The 14,599-nt window shown below is 44.7% G+C and overlaps 1 protein-coding gene across 1 annotated transcript in view; it reads right to left on the minus strand.

Moving 5' to 3' along the window:
- SEMA5A (semaphorin 5A) overlaps positions 1-14,599 on the minus strand; it is a 392,731-nt gene that overhangs the window by 68,489 nt on the left and 309,643 nt on the right. The window contains exons 13-14 of the mRNA XM_081825786.1: positions 13,599-13,716; positions 5,066-5,247 (exon numbers count right to left, since the gene is read on the minus strand). Of these exons, the coding sequence (XP_081681912.1) occupies positions 5,066-5,247; positions 13,599-13,716 (300 nt within the window). The remainder of the gene's footprint in view (positions 1-5,065; positions 5,248-13,598; positions 13,717-14,599) is intronic.

Genomic DNA, 14,599 nt, shown 5'->3' on the forward strand with positions numbered 1-14,599 from the left:
TTTTTTTTTTTTAAAGATTTTATTTATTTATTTGACAGAGAAAGACACAGCGAGAGAGGGAACACAAACGGGGAGTGGGAGAGGGAGAAGCAGACTCCCTGCTGAGCAGGGAGCCCGATGCGGGACTCGATCCCGGGACTCCAGGATCATGACCTGAGCCGAAGGCAGTCGCTTAACCAACTGAGCCACCCAGGCGCCCTGAATATATAATTTCTAGAATAATTTCAAGTGAAAATTCCTCCGAGAAAATTCTTAGTATATTTCATATTTCTCTATTTTCTGAAACTTCTTCATGACATAAATAAATATATAGTGATACTTTAATGTATTATCATAAAGCTGCTTTATGATAATTTAACCAAGTAATCACAAAATAAGACAAATCCTCCCAAGCTGCTCATAAAGGTAATTGGCTAGTATCTTATACCCTGTTACCTACACAATTTAAAAAACTACCCAAGTAATTCACTGAATTTTCTAAAAAATAGCCATTTCAACATAAATAAAATGACCTTTTACTTTCAAAGTTTCTTTCTATGTTGGCAAAATGGCTAGATAGTGCAGGAAACTCTGCTTCCAAAATTGTGTAATTTTTAAATTTGTTTAATTCTTAATTTCCTAAACCGTTTAATAAACATGACATCTTGTGATACAGTCTATTTACAATATAGGGAACCTGTTGTAGACAGAGAAGTGGGTAAATGGAAGTATGTATAAATAACAGAAACATAGTAAGTGAAGAACTACATGAGTGCAATGTGTGTGTCTAATGTATGGACCCGGGTTTGCAGTCTTATAAATGTTGCTTAGAACCAGACATTGTAGCCATTAAGCAGCACCAAGTAAGCATGTATCAGCATACACATCATTTCGAGGATTCAGTCAGTCCACAACAACCCACTATGCATTTAAAGCATCACTAAAATGGGTTCACTTAATCAATTATTAATCTTAAAATAACCACTAATTATATTGCAGGTTGGCTCAGAGGATGACATTTCAACTAGAACCAAAGCCAAAGATGTATCAATAAACAAGTTGCAGTCATGCACTTGACTGTCCTTTTTTCCATAAACAGTTATCAAAGAGGATATTCCTCACTGATCACAACCTTCAAACAGTAACAGTTCTGTAACTTTATTATAAAGTTTCTCCCATGCCTGGATGGCAACCATCTTAGTTTTATAGAAAGAATGCGGTGCATAATGCAATGTTGATGTGCCTGTTTTCTGTAATCACACAAATAATCTAATCTGTGTAGCCCTGCTGTGCTCCTTTCAACCTTGTGAAATGATCTGGGCTGGCCTGAGGAGAAGGTGAGCAGAGGACAGAGCGGGTCCTTGCACCCTGCGGTTCCGCATCAACCCGCCTCTCCTCTTGGGTAGGAAGCGCCCTTGCCCTCTGGGCTCGTTTAGAGTGCCATCGCCTGGTCTGATCTGCAGTGTTAGGGATGTCACAGAAGACCTGCCCAGAGGCTTCTGCATTCTAAATAGGCTCATTGAAACAAGGTAATACTTTTAAAAAATACTGTAAATTAACAAGCAAGTGAGGAGAGCGCTTGAAGACTGATTTGAGAAGCTTTCCTGATGCTTGTTTCAAGAGAGAAGATGCTGTGTCGTGCAGGGGAGAAGGAGCACCTGAGTGTAGTAAAACAATCAAGCTACAACAGAAGAAGCAGAGGAAACAGGAAATCAACTCAGTGAATCACTGTTGGAACCGTTCTCCTGGTTACTCAGTACCAGGATGTTAACTGAGCTGGGGTGTTCTAGGCTCAGATAGACTACAGAGCAGAGCAGAGCTTTGTTAAGGACTGGGCTGCTTCTACCCCTAGCTGTCAAAGCACAGAGTACTGGATGCCACGCCCCACAGCGGGATGGAGGCACTCATTTCTCCAGCCCCTCATGGCTAGCTAGGACTGGCAGCTGAGAGAATCGAACCACCGTCAAGGGCTGTCCCACGTACAGGGCTCCCTGTACCCGCTCTGTCCTCCCTTCCCATTAGGCTAGTTATCTCTCTCTCTCTCTCTTCCCTCTCCCCAAGGCTCCATCCCTCCTTTCTTATGAATTAAAATTCAGAAGTGACATGATGTCATGCAGATGCACAGTCAAATGTTCATTTTAATTATAACATAAAACCAGATTTTTCTGATCGATACTAAGTCTGACTTGGCCCTATTTAGAAAGTATGGCTTAGCTAATTACTTTATATTGTGGATTTCATTTCATACACTGAATGACTTCAATCTGGGGCTCCAGGATATTGAGAAAACATATTTAAATGATGTGATGTGATAAAAGCATTTAATCAAAAATATATTTGTGAGGCGCCTGAGTGTCTCAGTCGGTTGGGCGTCTGACTCCTGATTTTGGCTCAGGTCATGATCTCAGGGTCTAAGGGGCTCTGCACTCAGCGGAGAGTCTGCTTTCCTCCCTCTCCCTCTATCCCTCCCCCCACCACACACAAATAAATAAATAAATCCTAAAAAAATTCAAAGATACATTTGCAAAATGTATTGAATTAGCAGTATTTGGAATTTCCCAACACCTTCTGAGCGTATTGGGTTAGACAAGGTGCCTATAAATAACAAATAACAGGTTTAATTTGGAATCCTCTGATCAGCCTTCTTAAAGGCTTTCTGACGTGCTCTGCACAAACTGAGGAAGTATCTGCCAGTACTGAATGAGCAAAAAAGTCAGCTTGCAGGTTAGGTGGGTTGCGATTTTTTTTGCTTCCAACAAAATTAAACGCCAACATAAGCAGGTTATCAACTGATATGGGGCAATAAAAACAATCTTTGGCATTAGATTACCATGCTTTTGGCAGATGACTTCGAAAGAATTCAGAGAAGTGAGGGAAAATGCTGTAATCTTACATTTCCATCAACTTATGAGAGTCATACCTGTCGGTACTTGTAACTAGAAAAATAAAAACCTAAGAATGGAATTGATGCTAAGCTCTCCCTGAATCAGGCAAGAGGTTGCATTCATGCCTGAATAGGAAAAGTAGTTGGGAATTAAAAACAATTGCCTGAAGGAATGGGTTTCTAATAAAACCTCACTTTTTAGTGTTAAAATATTATCAAAATGTGTAATATTTATGATTTTTAGATTCACTGTATGCTAATTTTCAAAATACATATTTAAAATGTAAAGCCTAGGGGTGCCTGGATGGCTCAGTCGGTTAAGCATCTGCCTTCGGCTCAGGTCATGATCCCAGAGTCCTGGGATCAAGCCCCGCATCAGGCTCCCTGCTCAATGGGGAGTCTGCTTCTCCCTCTGCCTCTGTTGGTCCCCCGCTTCTGCTCTCTCTCTCTCTCTCTAACAAATAAATAAAATCTTAAAAAATATAAAAATAAAAAAATAAAATGTAAAGCCTATGGTTATCAGAAATAAAAATTTTGTTTTCAAATGCCATTCATATAATTTGTTTTAGTGGTGGTTGTAGAGAAGTATGATATAGTGACCAATATAAGACTTTCAAACAGAGACATGTAATATATTAGGATCAGATTCTATGAGGGAAAGAGAATAGAAATAGGAAATTAAAGAAGCAAACACATAAATTTTCTAAATGTTAAAGTGGAGCCTGCTTGTTGATTTTTTAAATGGGCAGGTAGCTATGAAATCACTAAGGCACTGAGATTCCATTACACATTTAAATAGTGATGTAACAAAAATTACATCTTTGCAACTATTAAAACTTCTGATGAAAAAAAATTAGATGCCAATCTACAAGCGTTTGGGGGGTATTTAGGTTAGCAATATTCTTTTACGGGGCAGATGAACAAGTTGCTGTGAGGACCATGGCCCCAGGACACCTGAACTGCCCAAGTACAAACACGGTGAATGCGCCTTGTATACGCATGGACATGTGCGCTCTAGCTGCTCCCCCAGATCTGTCCTTTACAGATTTGGGAATTCTGACTCAACGGGTAGCTTCTGAGACTACCAAAACTACACTACCTTGCTGCTCACACTGAGAGGAGGCCAAGTGCATGTCGCTTCCCGAATCTGTACGAGGGGGCGCTTATTAGTACATGGGCCGTAGGAGTCATTTTCCTTTGATGCATGAAGTGGCGTCAGGATTGGGTGAGCTGATATACTACGCATGCATCTTTGTGCAGGCGTCAGGTGCAAGCCTGGGGCCTCTCTTTCATGAAGTGTCTGCCTTGATAGCAGAGGCTCCCTTTGCCCGGTCTGACTAAAAGTTTGGCTAACGTGCCGCCAGAAGCATCGCATCTGCTTTCTGCAAACCTCCACGTGCGTCCATGTCAGCACGCCTCAGGGACAGGGAGCTGGGACTCCATCACTTGCACCAACTGGCTGTGTCAGTTTTCTAGGTGTGGCCAAATCTGATTTCAGACCTGCTTTCGTTCTCAGGAACCACCTAATGGCGAGGACAGGGTGGAGGGTCGACAGCACTCATATGATTCTAGACACTGGGGTCACTGATGCTGGCAAAGGAAAAGGCAATTGCGAAGAGCCAGGTCTAATCCCTGTGGTCAGTTCACAAAAAATGTATGCGTTCTACCAGTAGGGACGATTAGCCTGGATGTTCCAGAAGAGGATTTTGATTGACAAGGACGTTTCCCTCAAACCAGCCCAGTAACATCGTGCCCATTAAAAATATGTTTCCTAGGGGCACCTGGGTGGCTCAGTCGGTTAAGCGGCTGCCTTTGGTTCCGGTCGTGATCCCAGGGTCCTGGGATCGAGCCCCACATCGGGCTCCCTGCTCGGCGGGGAGCCTGCTTCTCCCTCTCCCTCTGCCTGCCTCTCTGCCTGCTTGTGCTCTCTATCTCTCTGTCAAATAAATAAATAAATAAAATCTAAAAAAAAAAAAAAATATGTTTCCTAATCTAGCAATGAACATATTGCACAGGTTTAGATTTATGATCTAATTTATAATTTAAAATCTCCTTCCATAGATCACATAATTTTATGTGATAAGTGTCCCTGTCTTTTGCCACCTCTCTCTTGAAAAGGGAAGGTGCCCTAAGAAGGATTTCCCACCCCTCCCCAGTCTGCCCGCACACAGGGGGTGCCCCGGTGTGGGGGAGGGGACGCACCTGGAACAGTTGGCGATCTCCACGCGGGGGCCCTCGCACTGCCAGCCGCCACACTGGGGGGCCGGGCTGTCGCAAGAGCGGGTGCGACACAGGCAGGAGCCCACGGCGCTGCCGTCCGTGTGCGTGCAGGGTGTCCACGGAGACCATGCGCCGAAGTGCCCGTCCACAGTGAGATTCCTCGTCTGGGAAGAGGATACAAGTTGAGGAGTCAGCAAGGGTTAAGGCTGTAAACAGGAAAACTGAAAGGTCTCTCACGGCACCATCAGACCACATTTAGAATATTTTGATGTGACCATTAAAGAGGAGACAGTGCTGGAGGAGGGGGGGCGAAGGGGGAGGGGCGTGAAGAATGCCAATGGCTTAGCAATCAGGTCACTGCAGAATTGTCCACTAATGTGAGAAACCCAAAGAACAAGCAGAACCGGAGTGAAAAATCACAGATGTGCAACCCTGCTGCATTTTTAGGTCCCTTGAAAAAAAAAAAAGAAAGCTCAAACAGTTCCATTTCAGACCTGGCCTAGCTCAAATGTCACTGCAAAAACGGACATTAAATTTCTAGCCCTATTAAAGCAACCCGGGCGCCTGGGTGGCTCAGTTGGTTAAGCAACTGCCTTCGGCTCAGGTCATGATCCTCGAGTCCCGGGATCGAGTCCCACATCGGGCTCCCTGCTCAGCGGGAGTCTGCTTCTCCCTCTGATCCTCCCCCTCTCATGCTCTCTGTCTCCCATTCTCTCTCTCAGATAAATAAAAAAAAAAAAAAAAAAAAAGCAACCGGAACTGGACTAGTTGGTAGGCACATCCCGGGCGGAGCCATACTATGACCACCGGCAAGCGCCTGCAAGTCGGCAAGGGCTGGGCATGAAAGTGACCCACTGATCCCGCGTGCTGGTGCAAGGCCCAAAGGACCGAGTTCCGAGCCCGGTGAGGCGGCGGCAGAGGGGCTGGCTGGCCAGCAAGCACGGGGGGGAAGGGCCAGGATCGGGATCTAGGAAGGCACCTTGAAAGCCCCATCATCCTCACAAGAGAGGACTCCATGGACAAAGCGATCCGTTCTTTGGAGGCTACAAACTGTACCTGCACTTCATCATTTCAGAAAAATGCCAACACCCTGTGAAAACACAGGTGAGCTTTACATTTGTCCCATCATTTCTCCAAATATAGTAGGAAAGAGTCCCCACGAAACACGTTCGCGGGCTCTGATGTGGCTGGTGGGTCATCTCCAGCCTCCACAGTACGGAGCTCTCCTTCCTCCATTCTTGTCGATACTCTAACCATTTATATCCACGAAGATGGATGAAAATCCAGAATTCCCTGCCATGCCTGGCTCCGTAAAAAGCAAAGAGGAGGGAACGGAGCTGGATTGGAGGGGACTCACTGGACCCGACCCAGAGCGGGAGTGAACACACAAAGGCAGATTTTTCCCAAGAAGAAAATAACCCCAATTCCAAGGTCTCTGTAAGCCCCGTCCAGCCAGGATAAAAATGCAGCTCCTATTGTGACCTTAAGTTTCTGCAGGGCCTTCAGTGCTTTCTTGGAGAGCCGAGCCACGTGTAACAGAGTCAAGCAAATTCCTCCCATGAAAGTGTCCTGCAAGCAGCAAAGATCTTGTCCCTTGGGGGTTCCCACATCTATCCTCCACCCGCTCTCGTCTCTGGCCCAAAGGGCTCTTGTGCAGGGAAGGCTCAGCCGTTGCCTTCACTGTGACCGAACACGGAACTCAAGGCAACAAAGCCCCACATGCCTTTAAATCCAAACCTGTATCTTAGGCCTTCTGGGGATAGAGAACAGGTCAGGTAATGGCGGCTGAGTGAGGGGCAGCGCCCGGGGAAGGGCGGCCTGACAGGGCTGTCACGGGGACAGGAAGCCCCCGCCAGAGCTGCAGCCTAAGCTGGAGGAGGGCAAGAAGAAAGACCCCAGTCTCTCTGCTCCCCGCCCATGCCTCCTGTGGTCTGAACCCAAGACAACAGGGAAGGCTGGCTGGGGGGCAAGCCAAGTGGGGCACGTGAGGCCCATGGGGCAGAGAGTGGATGGGGAGGGGATGAAGACCGCCCAGCTCAGAGCACTATCAGGAGAGGCTCTGTGAGACATCTGGTCCCCCCGCCTCTCTTCTGTGTGAAGATGTGAGGGGTAAGGTAGGGAGGGGGCGCTACTGTGATTTTTGAAGGTTTACGGATCCCCACAATATTAACCAGAAACTTTAAAAAGGGCAGAATGGCGACAGGTCAGAGGATTGGGGCAAAGAAGATTCTCTCAAACCCCCTTGGCATCTGTTCTTTCCTCTAACATAGGAAGGAAATGCGCATGGAGACTCTTTAGGATCTCTTTAGCTACAGGAGGTTTTGAGGAAATCTGAAACCCCTGACAGGACAGACTGTGGAGAAACTGAAGATTGGTGAGGCCAGGAGAAATACACCACGATGATGACAAATGAATGAGATGGAAACAGAAATCATCCAGATTGTTGAAAGAGGACAGTTTATGAGAGAAACATATTTAGACTGCACGGTCATGGGTCAAACTCAGCCGAGTGAACTTCGCGCAAGCTAAATTTATCAGTGGGGTGGTTAGAAAAGAACTCAATACAGGACAGAGACAAGGAGAAACAGCAAGAGCGCGAGAGAGAAGCAGGCAGGTAGACAGAGAGACAGACATGGGGGTGGGGGAGAGGAACCGGAGGAAGCGGGTCAAAAGGTACAAACTTCCAGTCCTAAGATAAATAAGTCTTGGGGCTTTCATGGACAACACGATGGCTAGAGTTCATTTACATTGCTGGATGGGACCTCTGAAAGTTGCGAAGACAGGAGATCTTTTTTTTCACAAAGAAAAGAAAAACCTTTTGGGGGGGTATCTACATGAGATGATGGGGGTTACCTGAACTTACTGTGGTGATCATTTCACAGTTTAGGCAAGTGATGTCACGATGCTGTACGCCTTCACCCATGTGGTGCTGACATGTTATCTCAGTAAAACGCACAGGGAAAGAAAGAACCCACTGCACTAGACATCCTCCCCCTGCAACCTTTGGGCACTGGTGTAAGATAATAGTCTCTAGGTAAAGAGATGCTATGCATGTTCTCTGTCCAAATGTCTGGATGAGCAAAAGATGAGCTAGTAAGACAGAGAAAAAGAGGAAGAACCTGAAATAAGTGATGATAAATGAAAGAATGTTGTGGAATGAGGTAGAAAAACATAGAAAGGGGGTGCCTGGGTGGCTCAGTTGGTTAAGCGTCTACCTTCAGCTCAGGTCATGATCCCAGAATCCCAGGATCGAGCCCTGCATTGGGCTCCCTGCTCAGTGGGAAGTCTGCTTCTCCCTCTGACCCTCCCACTCTCTCTCTCTCTCTCTCAAATAAATAAATAAAATCTTAAAAAAAAGAAAAGCATAGAACAGTTATTGCAATAAAAACACTGGAAAGAAAAGGAACTATGCTGGGCACTTGTCAGTACGAGTATTTCATGATTGCAATTTGCAGGGTAAGAGCGGGGGCTTTCTGTTTTGGCCAGGGGCGGGGTAACTGCAGACTTTGAGGGGCAGTATTTTCTACCCAGGACCATTGCAGTCGGTTCCATTAACTTTCAGAGCAAGAAGAACTTGCAACATGCAGAAAAGGACGTGGGCAGTCAAACTCTCATCGCATTTAATTACACCCTCCTTTTGACGCTGAATATATTAGTTTGAGAATCTGCCTAGGGAACAGATCTGTGAGTAATGGGGTAGGTTTCTATTATTCCCCTTTCCCACATGAGTAAGTATTTTTATATTTTGTTAGTGTTCCTTAGAAATCAGAAATAAAGCTATCTACAATATATTCACAGATAGGTAGTTTAGTGTATGCCAGGCACTGCGATGCGGGATTTCGATGTCTTAACTCTGCAATGTTCACAATGTTCGTGGTACCTACATCCCATTTCACAGATAGGCAAATTGAGGTTCAGATGAGGCTCAATTTACTCAGAGTCTCACTGGTTGTGAAAGACCCAAGAATCAGTCTAAACAAGCTAATCCAGAGCCTGTGATCTCAGCCGCTTCATTCCGTAATGTGATTCACAGATCCTTCCCTGATGAGAGTCTCATGGAAACCAGCACCATACAATTTTATCCCTAATTGTTATAATAGCAAAGTTCCCTTCGCCTAGGAAATAATGGATTCCCAAGTGCTAGCTAAGGAAGATTCAATTCTTATTAACAAGCATAATCTATAATCCTACATTTGATTCACTCATGTTCAATTCATTAATTCCCAAGCAACCAAGGATGTAGATGCATTCGATAGGTACAGAGATCCCTGGAGTATATCTGGAAGTTCTTCTGTACTCCAACTATTATCCTCATAGTTAAATCAAAGTCTTCTATCTTCTGCTGGGATGTTTTTTCAGAAGTCAAAAGATCTTCATTTATTTTCAAAGTTCATGACCTTTTGGTCAGTGATTGTAACACAACAGCATATTGGATGTGCTCCTTGGAAAGGACTGTCTCATATTACAGTATCAGTGTAATATCCCTAAATCTCTCTCCATGAGCGAACTGCACAAGGGAAAGCTAGCACCTTTGAAGAGGAGTAAGCGGGAGCACTGTGGGCTATGACAGGACGGGCGAATAGGGGCAGTCTTTAAAATGGGAGCACTAATGCCTATCCCCAGGGTGATCGTGACATTAAATGAGATAATCCATTGAAATGGCCTAACACTGCACTCACCACATGGTGTAGACACACAATTAACCTCAGCTCCCTCTTCCTTCTTTTACAGTAGATTTCAGTACAAAATTCGGAAATAATGTCTAACCTGCTATCTGAGCATAATATGCAAGGTGACCATGGGGTCACCTATCGGTGGGTGCACCCATCAGTCACTGCTCTGGGGAGAGGTTGGCAGCTAGAAATGTCACTATCTTGTAGATTGGGGATAATGTCAGAAGCACTGGATTTAAGTCCCAATTTCTTTCCCAGTGTAGTTTTAGAATCTTCTATAAACCCTTTAGACCGTGCTCCATGGTGCCGCTATCTAAATGGAGGGCTCTGGGCTCAATCATTGCCAAAGTATCGTTTCACTGCAAAGGTGCTACTTAAACAACATCCTGGGAAAGAGCCAGTTATTGCAAGACATCGAGGTGTTTGTGAAGTATACGTATCTTCCTAGTTGTCGCATGATGTATTTTGGAACAGGGAGTCATTGTACGAGACAGTACACTGGGGATCACGCACCTGCCAAGGATGTGGATGGTATTCGGGCATCAGTAAAGCCCAGGGAGATTCTTAAGACAATGCTATCCTTGTAAAGCAACACTGCAAGTTATGCAGGACATAAATAATATTCAAATCCCTTCTAGACCTGTAAATTCAGATCTTGCTCGAGTACTTCAAATCTCTTAAACAGAGAATGTGTTCAATTACAATTGCATAAGCCACCAGAACGTTAATCTATACATCAGTCAACTATTGCCCTGTCTCCTGGATGATAGAAATCCACAAACATTTTAAAACAGGAATCTTTTAGTGGAAAATAGGTATTCTTGGGCACTAAGTCCCTGGGAGGGTTTCCAGGGGTCCATCACCAAGTGGAACTCTCCAGACAGCGGAGGATCTGCCTGGGTTCCGACTGCAGCACTGACTTTGGGGGACTGGGTTGTGCTACATCACTGGTCTGAAGTTCATGAACACTTACTTCGTAGGTTCCCACAGAGTCTGCTTTACCCTCATTGTACCCCATGTTTGCCTAACTCCCACTGAGCTCCACATGGTAGCATCTACACTTTCATTATTAAACTTTTACTTTTACATTGGAGATAAGATGCTCTGGTCTCACTCAAAAATCCCTCAGCTTATAAAGCTTAATTTCCTTTGGATAAAGATATGTAGGTAAAGAAAATTATTTAACTGATTATAGGATTTTTCACTATACATGTGTATGTACATGTATGTATACTTACATATAGTATACATCTCTGAAATCAGTTTGCATCTTGCAATCTACGGCAGCATATTTTGTCCTTATAAAACAACAATGGCATATCAGAAATGATGAAATGCAGTAGATTTGGCCAATAAAAATCAAACCTTTCTTCTATTTTAGTCAAAATAAAAAAATAACATGGAAGCAAAATTATATTTTAATAGCTTTTAAAAATACCTTTCTAAGACAGCTCTGTAATAATGCTAATAATTTTCATTGAGCTCATTTCTTTCTAAGAGACAGATTTTTGGAAAAAGATACACAATTGATATAGTTGCTAAAAAACAAAACTGCAGGGGCGCTGGGTGGCTCAGTTGGTTAAGTGTCTGACTCTTGGTTTTGGCTCAGGTCATGATCTCATGGGATGTGAGATCCAGGGGCATCAGGCTCCAAGCTCAGCAGGGAGTCGGCTTGAAGATTCTCTTCTTCTGCCTCTCCCCCCACTCATGCTTGCTTTCTTTCTCTCTCTCTCTCTCTCTCAAATAAATAGATCTAAAACAACAACAACAAAAACCTACAGACTCAGAATGGAGCTTCTTATGCCAATAAGCCCCATGTCACCAAACTGAGACTTGACTTAATTACAGTTTTGGTTCTTCTAGAAAAGGAATCTTAAACCAATCAGGAAATGCCTGATTAGCACTAGTTAGGTCATCTGCCTGACAGACCCCTGTCATCCGCTAAGGAAAGTAACTTTGCAATAACCAACCTGCTTTTTTGCCTACTATAACTTCTTTGTTCCCACTTACTCCTATCTATGAAAGTGTTTGATTTTGTGCAGCTCCTCAGAGCTCCTTTCCATTTGCTAGATTAGATGCTGCCTGATTGGAACTGATTTTTGTTCAAATAAACTCTTAAGATTTTTAACATGCCTCGGGGTGCCTGGGTGGCTCAGTCGTTAAGCGTCTGCCTTCGGCCCAGGTCATGATCCCAGGGTCTGGGGATCAAGCCCCGCATCGGGCTCTCTGCTCCACGGGAAGCCTGCTTCTCCCTCTCCCACTCCCCTTGCTTGTGTTCCCTCTCTTGCTGTGTCTCTCTCTGTCAAATAAATAAATAAAATCTTAAAAAAAAAAAAAAAAGATTTTTAACAGGCCTCAGTTTATCTTTTTACATCTAGATATCTTACAAGCAGATGTCTCAGATATCCACAAAACCACGGGTCGTAGACTGATGGCCTTACTGCTTAAGAAGAACTGTTATTATATACTTCTGCCCTTTTTGACATTAAAAATGCAAGGTCAAACATATACGAGAAGATGGTGCTGATTTCTTCGAAAGTACATGCCCGTAATTTAGAGCTACATTTATGTTTTCTCTAGATGCAAAGATTTAAGGTGAACATGCTTTTAAAGTATTTTCAGAAATGAGAGAGAACTTGGCACAAACACTGGCATTTTTCTAATCAATTTCAAGAAACACTGAAGAAAACCTTGCTTCTAAACTCAGAGAGCTGAAGCTCCATAACCCAGAGGACCAGCAGCGAACCCCATTGTAAAGCTCTGCTCAGAGCCCGGATGCGCTGACCTCACACCTTTGCAGTAAAAAGCTTCGATCTCGGGCCCACCTTTGGGAGACGATGCTGGTTTTACTAACCCTGGCCTTCCTCATGTCACGTTGCCTGATGTTCCCCTTACAAGCTGAAGGATAGGCTTCATGAGCATGTGGTTAGGTAATGAAAAGAGCAGGTTCCTTGATAGGAACCAGAGTGACTGCCCGGATGGCACGGGCTGTTCTTCTGGGAGAGGGCGGATCTCAAGTAACAGAACGTGCTGCTTCTTTCCCAGCTCTCCCCTGCAGAGGTGAGCGAGCACTGACAGTCACAGAGATCAGAACCTACGTGACAGCACAGCGACTCAATCAGTTTTCAAATACGTGGAGGTTAACAGCTATTGCTCATATGGTCTGAGGACAGAAAAAAGAGTTTGAGTCCAACGCATTAAGAGTTCTAAAAACAAAGGAAAACAAATAAGCTGGCTCCTACAAGTGGGGCCTCAAACAAACAAACAGGCAAAGGAAACTGTTTTCCTAGATTCAGAGAACTGGCTCCAAGCGGAAGTGAGTCTCTTCATTCTGCGGGTTCACAGCGGGAATGGCCGTCACGGTCTGTCTCCCAGGCCTTCCCATGACCCTGAGCAGGATCCAGGAGACTGTCCCACAGGGGGCCCAATAGGAATATCCTTTATTTTATTCTTTTAAAAGCTCTACTTATCTCAGTTTCTAGAATTATAGCTCCCATGGGAAAGTGATGGGTGTGGAAGTCACTATTTTATTAATGCTAAAAAGGGCAAAAGAGTCCACACCAATCTCTGGAGAGAAAACCCAAGAATGAAACAGAGAAATTACACCCCATTTGCAAATCAGCAGTGTTTTCTCTTAAGATGTGTTTCTTCAAAGCAGACAAAAACCTTATGGCAACATCCTGTGTGGCTCTAGCGAAAGCTCAGAGCGGAACGAGTTGAGAGAGCACAGACTGGGTTTGCAAGGAAGGTTCCAGATGCACGAGCAGGACATGGGTTAGGATTTAGGACAGCTGGGTTCCCACTGACAGTGCTTTCTGAGGCTGGAGAACATGCACACTTACTGGACAGGTAGAGGTGCTCTGCTCCCACTGCGTCATGCTCAGGCTCTCCTCCAGGCTCGTGCATTTCTTCATCACCATGTCCCAGCCACAGTAAGGGTCCTGGGCCCCAATGCAGGAACTGCAAACACACACCCAAAGGTCAACAGAGAGGCAGCCTTACCCACGCTACAACAGACGCGAGCTTAGGCGAGTTTGGCCCTGATGAATTGACATGGGAACTAGTTAGGAGAAACCAAGTTTTAGCTTGCATACTAGAGGACACTGTATGCATGCATCCGTAAGTATCTAATGAAATCAGTTAACTGTGGTTCAAATATCTCTATTTTTCCTAAGATGACTAAAGGACTGTCTGTGCCAACATGAGCCTTTTGGTGTCATGCTCAAAAACACTAAACGTTGTTATCACCACCACCATCATCATCACTATCATCGACACCACCACCATGTCCATCCCCTTAGCAACAGGTAGTATTTGCTGAAAACCTGTTGTATCTTTCAGACAACTTTTATAAGATGCATTATTATTTTCACTTTATCACCATCATCACCATCGTCACCATCACCACCATCGTCACCATCACCACCATCATCATCACCACCATCTCTACCACCATCACCATCACCACCACCACCATCATCACCATCACCATCACCACCATCATCACCATCATCACCACCGTCACCATCACCACCATCGTCACCATCACCACCACCATCACCATCACCACCACCACCATCATCACCATCATCACCATCATCACCACCATCACCATCACCACCATCACCACCATCGTCACCATCACCACCATCATCATCACCACCATCACCATCACCACCATCACCACCATGATCACCATCACCACCATCGTCACCATCACCACCATCGTCATCATCACCACCATCTCTACCATCATCACCATCACCACCATCATCATCACCACCATCACCATCATCACCATCACCACCATGATCACCATCACCACCATCGTCACCATCACCAC

This window comes from Leptonychotes weddellii, chromosome 7 (genome assembly GCF_054177405.1).
Source record: "Leptonychotes weddellii isolate Sample4059 chromosome 7, ASM5417740v2, whole genome shotgun sequence".
Lineage (NCBI taxonomy): Eukaryota > Metazoa > Chordata > Mammalia > Carnivora > Phocidae > Leptonychotes > Leptonychotes weddellii.